At 45.4% G+C, this 6988-nt stretch overlaps 1 protein-coding gene across 7 annotated transcripts in view; it reads right to left on the bottom strand.

Moving 5' to 3' along the window:
• The window catches only part of CDADC1 (cytidine and dCMP deaminase domain containing 1), a 77416-nt gene extending 72698 nt beyond the window's left edge, over positions 1 to 4718 (bottom strand). For 4 of the 7 annotated variants that reach the window (XR_010206525.1, XM_063951999.1, XM_063951995.1 and 1 more), the window contains exon 1: positions 2506 to 2892. Coding sequence is in view for 3 of the 7 variants with exons in the window: in XM_063951999.1 (XP_063808069.1) it covers positions 2506 to 2572 (67 nt within the window). In the remaining 4 variants the exon portion in view is untranslated. Of the gene's footprint in view, positions 1 to 2505; positions 2893 to 3322; positions 3413 to 3559; positions 3684 to 4662 lie in introns of those variants that run through there. The other 3 variants (XM_063952005.1, XM_063952004.1, XM_063952001.1) reach the window with 3 other exon arrangements.
• Positions 4719 to 6988: the final 2270 nt, after the last annotated feature.

A 6988-nucleotide genomic window follows, 5' to 3' on the forward strand; every position in this document is an offset into this window, starting at 1 on the left:
AACAGAGGTAGTGTAAAGCACTTCTATAACACTGCACAGTGCAACAGAGTACTGATCCAGCCGGGAGACCCCTTAGGGGGGGGACCCGGGGCACTGTGTCTCTGTACCCCGCCCTTTAATCCGTCTCTGCGTTCCTGTACTCCTTATACCAGCGGTTTCCAAACATTTTTTTAATCACGGCGCCCTAGAATATCAGAATTTTTTTTCACGGCACCCCTAGGCCAAAAATTTCTTATTGAGAAATTTAGAAAGAAATATTACATTAAGTAGATCGCGTTTATATGTCATCCTTAGGGTCAGTTGTGTGGTGAGGGACAAGATTTGCTTCTGTTTGGCCACATATTTTATGACTGGCAGCCACCAGCACTGGTTTTGCCTATTATATTGACCATTAATAATTTGAATTGGTCCTGGACCTACAGCCCAGGGCACCCCTGCAAGTGTCCCGAGGCACCCCAGGGAACCACGGCACACAGTTTGGGAACCTCTGCCTTATACTGTTTTAGAGATCAAAGGAAAGTAAACACGGAGCAAGAAATAGCCGATTGTGTATTGGTGTGGACTCATCGGATTGAAGCCTTTTTCGGATCAGCACACAGTATCGTATAGTGTGTACCAGAGGCGTCACTTACTTTTAAAACACCCGGAGCGGTTGCGGGTGAAAAGGGGTGTGGCTTCGCTGAAGGGGGCGTGGCTTCGCGTCCCGACCCCGTTTTCGGCACATTGTGGGTCCGGGGGATGCTGGCTTCACCCGGAGACTGCTGAATCTGCAGTGCTGGCTTCTGCACTGTGACAGGAGCCGGGTTGCAGCATCCAGCTCCTGCCACTGAGCAGGAGCCGGCACTTTGGTGTCACCCCTCAGAGGGGAACACCCGGGTGCGGGCCGCACCCCCCGCACCCACGTTGTGACGCCACTGGTGTGTACCTAGGTTTAGTCACAAAAATAGACAAGTCTGCTCAAACTAACACCACACAAATTACAGTACTTTTCTTGTTCATATTAAATACATCAACATTCAAAGAATAGGTTGGAAAATGTGCAGCTCTAGGCTAATGAATTATAAAGCTGGGAACACACTAGATGATTTTCTGAATGATTTGCCTGATTCCAACAGATCGGAAAGACAAACCATTCAAATCATCCAGTGTGCACGTAGTATGCGCATTCCCGCAGCGGTGTCTGTCACATCTTCAGGTCAACCCTACATGCTGTTCAATCTAAGGATATCGTCATCCACAGGCGACAGCATACTCCTGGATGTGGCCACTGATATAGCTTTAGGTCAAGATTGCACAGTGTGTATGCACAATATTATTTGTCTGGGAGTTCAAGGGAAATCATTGACGTCATTGCGTTGTTTGTCCGTCGTCTAATGTGCACCCAACTTAAAAAAAACAACAATGTAATTGGCATCAGGAGTTAACTAACCTGGAGTCCAATCAATGAGACAAGATTCGTCTCCTTTCTGGGAGAAGTCCAGAGAGGAGACACAACTTCCAGGGTGGGCCCAGACTGTTACATCAGTAGTCCCTGCACCCAAGATGGGAAAATACCTATGATTGGTGGGTAGGGGGCAGGGCTTAATGACACAAGGGGCTGGATTAAAATCTCCCCCCCCCCCTCCTGGCCACGTTCGCGCCTGCCAGCAGTATTCTAATGTTACTCCCGACAGGGTGTGACAAGTTAATTTCAGCTCGCTACCCCCAGGGTAAATGCACATAAAGAGACCCGTTTGGGCACCCAAACAAGTCTTTTTATGATCGTGTCTATTACTTTCATTGGGTTTAGGTGCTTTGCGCGCCTTAACCCGACTCTAATGGGCATGATCAGCGTGATTATGAGGGGCATTTGAATATCGCTCCTCTATCTCCTGTCACTTTAGGAAATAAGGGGTGCGATAAGATTTGGATTACCCCCAAGTTGTCTGTTAGCCACGCCCTCTTCACACCATCACTGCAATTACAGTGATTTCATCCTCATACTGCCCGCTGCACTAGGAAGTGGATCTCTCACATTGTGAACATTCACAATCTACAAAGCCCTTTTCATCCGTAACAATGGCTGATCTGGTGATTGTGTGTGTGTTTACCATACTATCCCCTTAAACCAAGACACTCATGAATTACACAGGTTCTGCGGGCGACTGACTTCAAGCCTGAATTTTAGGTGCTGGTTGTAATCAGGCACAGAACTTGTGTGTTTCATGAGTACACCGGTTTGAAGAGATAGTATGGTAAACCTACACACACACGTATATATATGTGTATATATATATATATATATATATATATATATAAACTTTGACAGTCAAAGAGGAATAATAGAAGTCAAAGTGATTGTTAGTGAAACTGTAACATTGCCAGAGCATTAGAATTGGTTTTGTCAATCGTTCCCACTTCAATCCCATTCTCACTGTACATACTGTCACTAATGGACTCAAGAGTCACTTCCCAAGCTCCCATCTCACATGCAGCGTTTGCAGTAGGAGGCTGTGTGACCCTTACCCTGCATGCTTTCAGTCTGTGTCCCCGTGGAGCGCCGGCTCTCGGTGGGTTCCTCGCTCCTGTGCATGGAGTGGGCCGGGTGTCTGCCTCTCTGTATAGGCCTGCACAGTATTTCCACTCTGAAATCTTGGAAATTCCCTGCTCCAACCTGTGTTTTCCTGGTGTTTCCTGGTCAAAATCTCAAAATGCCCTATTTTTTCCCATCTCCATCCTTTTGGTTAAAACAGTACAATAGATGCTTTACAATCCCATTAATGTCAAAGCTTACAAAATGAATGTCCCTGTATGGTTTCCTTTGTGCAGTGACAAGTCTGCATAAAAAGCTAAAGTGACTATGTTGTTGTTGCTGCTGCTTGTGCTGTTCAACTACTCCACCCCTCCCCTCTCCTCTCCATTCTCTTCCGCTTTCATCACCACTCTCCACCCCCTCCCCCATCTAATAGTCATATGGATTAGACACTAACCCTCTTAAAATTCCAGAATTATGTGATTTTAAAAACAAATACAGATTTACTATATAACTGGCTTTTATTTTATTTTTTTACAGACTTGCAAACACAATCAATGCATTCATATTCACCAAGATAACACTACACATAACACAGTGGCAGTAAATTGTCACTGTACCAATAGAATTCTGTTACCAGTTGGTCTAACATGTTAGTATTGTAAGCCTATATAATAAATAATAAAAGACAAAATGTAGGGAAATAATGAAAATATTTATTCATAATAATGTTTCACACGATATTGTAACTAAATATTATCAACATTATTTAAAATGTTATAGTATAAAAGAATAAACAAACAAACATACCTTATAATGGACTCAACCACATGTGCTTGCTGTGGCTTGTGGCTCTGGTATGAGGACGTCCTTCATCTTCATCATCATCCTTTGCCGTAACTACAAAATCACAAAATGGCAAAACAAAACAAAAGACAGAAAACACGGCATGTTTCATGTATCCTATCGTTACTAAACATATCAATACACAACATATAAATCTAAAGTACATACTCAATACACAACATATAAATCTAAAGTACATACCTATAAAGACATTCTCACACAGAAAATTATTGTAAAGGGATAAATATAATGCCTAAATGCAATGTATCAGGAAGAGGCATTCTGCAAACCACTAGAACAGGCATTCCCAACCACGGTCCTCAAGGCACACCAACAGTGCAGGTTTTAGTGATATCCAGGCTTCAGCACAGGTGACTTAATTAGTAGCTCAGTTATTTTGATTTAACCATCTGTGCTGCAGCCTGGATATCACTAAAACCTGCACTGTTGGTGTGCCTTGAGGACCGTGGTTGGGAATGCCTGCACTAGAACCAGTGGTTCTGAAACTCAGTTCTCAGGATCCCAAACAGTTCACGTTTTCCAGGTCACCTCACAGAATCGCAAGTGAACTAATTAGTTCCACCTGTGGATCTTTTAAAATGTGTCAGTGAGTAATGACTGCACCAGTGTGCTCCTGTTATATGTCCTGGAAAACATGAACTGTTTGGGGTCCTGAGGACTGATTTTAAGAACCACTGCATTAGACCATAGGTTCTCAAACTCGGTCCTCAGGACCCCACACAGTGCATGTTTTGCAGGTCTCCTCACAGAATCACAAGATCCGGTCTGAAGATCGACAATGTTTAGGTCGACCACTATAGGTCGACAGTCACTAGGTCGACATGGATGGAAGGCCGACAGGGTTTCTATGTCGACATGTGCTAGGTCGACAGGTCTAAAGGTCGACATGAGTTTTTAAAAAAAAAATTGGGGGGGATTTTTTCATACTTAACGATCCACGTGGACTACGATTGGAACGGTAAAGTGTGCCGAGCGAAGCGAAGGCACCATGCCCGAAGCATGGCGAGCGAACGCGGTGCACTAATTTGGGATCCCGGTCACTCTACGAAGAAAACGACACCAAAAAAAAAAAAAAAATCCCCATGTCGACCTTTAGACATGTCGACCTAGCACATGTCGACCTAGAAACCCTGTCGACCTTCCATCCATGTCGACCTAGTGACTGTCGACCTACAGTGGTCGACCTAGATACTGTCGATAAAACGAACCACACTCGTTTGGCGCCTCCCTGCAAACTATAAATTTACGCCCTTGCTCCAATACTTAATAAACGGACGGCATACACAGAAGGCACGTGCCACAAAAAGGAGTGTGGTCTCACAAGAAGGGTGTGCACACAATTGTACCCGTGAGGGAGAAAATGCTCTGTTCATGGACTTTCCTGGTAATGTATGATTGCCATCACCTGTGGTGAAACCCCTTTCTTATCAACTAACTAGCTCACCACAGGTGATGGCAATCATACATTACCAGGAAAGTCCAGGAACAGAGCATTTTCTCCCTCATGGAGAGGGTCAGGTAGGCGAGTATGTATATAGTACGTACATGTGATGTGTACAATTATTATTATTTTCATACCTCCCAACCTGACCCTCTCCAGGAGGGACAGAGTGCTCTTCTTCTGGACTTTTCTCTTAATTTATGATTGCCAGCACCTGGTTAATGGATAAGAAAGGTGTTTCACCACAGGTGATGGCAATCATACATTACCAGGAAAGTCCAGGAGCAGAGCATTTTCTCCCTCATGAAGAGGGTCAGGTAGGCAAGTATGCATTACACCACACAGTAGCACTTATCTTATTCACATTACACCGCACGCAGTGCTCCTGATTACACCACAAAGTAGTGTCCCTTATACACTTTACAACATATAGTAGTGCTCCTTATTCAGGGTTTAAAGTGGTCCTGGAGTGGTAACGGAACTCATTTCACCCACCACCTAATCCCCTCCCATTAGGTGATTCAGGGCCGATAGTAGGGTATGTGGCGCCCCCCTACAAACTTTGTGCCCAAACCCCCATACTGTCCAAAGGAACAGTGCGCGCCGAAGGGGTGTGATATCATAAGGAAGGGCATGGCCCCACAATAGTACCCCCAACTAAACCACGCCGCGCAGTACTGCCCCATACTCACATTATGCTACACACAGTAGTGCCCATGGTGGCTTATACACATAATAATGCCCACAGTATCCGTGCCGCTAATACACATAATAAATACACACACAATATATAGCTCTGGTACATTTTTTTTATTGGAAGCACACACTTGCAGCAGGAGCATTCATACAATTAATGTAGGTAACAAGGTTGTCAAAGAGTTAAACTCAGTGCATCAGCATGAAGAGGGGGAGGGCTCAGACACCAGAATGCAGGGAGAAGGTAGCAGGAACAGAAACTGAAAGTAGACAGGCTGTGCGGACTATGGGGGTCATTCAGACCTGATCGCTAGGCAGAGATGTTTGCTGCCCTGCGATCAGATAGTCACCGCCTACAAGGGGAGGGAGAATTTGCTGTGCAAGTGTGCGTTCGGATGCGTAGCAGAGCTGCACAAACTAATTTTGTGCAACCTCTGCTCAGCAAACAGCTGATCCCACCTGCGCTTTTCTGGACACTCCTGTAAAACGGTCAGTTGCCACCCACACACGGCCTCTTCCTGTCAGTCACCTTGCAAATGCCCGTGCGTTCGGATTTTGTGCACCATCCCGTCACAGGGCGCTGAACCCTGTAGCAGCAGCCCGTCGCGCCTGTGCATTGCGGTGCATACGCATGCGCAGTTCAGATCTGATCGCACACTGTGCAAAAATGCACAGCGGCGATCAGTTCTGAATTACCCAATGAGTTTCAGGTAGGGATGGTCATCAGTGGGTACCATCAATTGATAACCTCGACGGTGAGAAACCATCTGCAAGGGAACCATTGATGGTTTTGATCATCGATGGTCACCCTTAATTTAATATTGAGTTAGACGCGGGCCAATCAGGGCCTGGGGGCATGGCTTCATAGTCATCTGGGGGTGGAGCTATGCTCCTTATCTCTGACACCCTGAAAGATAAACAAAAATAAATAAATCTGATAACTCTTTAACATCAATGGCAGGAAACCATCTGGTTCTCCCCCATCGATGGTAAAAGTAGTTGACATCGGTCATAGACCATCGATGACTTTGAATCATCAAGGGTCGATGGCCATCCCTAGTTTCAGGCTGTTAGTGAAACTACTCCTGCGTGCTCTGCTGGGAGGGAGAGACGGAGGGGAGAACAACTGGGGTCTCATGCTGCCGGCCCGTTACCTGTCATAATACTGAACTCAAGTTTGGTCAATCAGTTCTGCAGGAGCCTCCGTGCTCTCCCTCCCATTCTGGGAGCTTTGGTAGATCCCCATGGTACTAATGTGGACCCCAGCATCCTCTTAGACGTTAGAGAAAATAGGATTTTAATGACCTACCGGTAAATCCTTTTCTCGTAGTCCGTAGAGGATGCTGGGCGCCCGCCCAGCGCTTCTTTTTCCTGCAGTTGTTATCTGGTTCAGTACAACTTTTGTTTAGTTATGTACTGCATTATTACTAGGTAAGTAATGTTTCAGCGGTTGCTGAAGTTTTTCAAGCTTG

This window comes from Pseudophryne corroboree, chromosome 2 (genome assembly GCF_028390025.1).
Source record: "Pseudophryne corroboree isolate aPseCor3 chromosome 2, aPseCor3.hap2, whole genome shotgun sequence".
Taxonomy (NCBI): Eukaryota; Metazoa; Chordata; class Amphibia; order Anura; family Myobatrachidae; genus Pseudophryne; species Pseudophryne corroboree.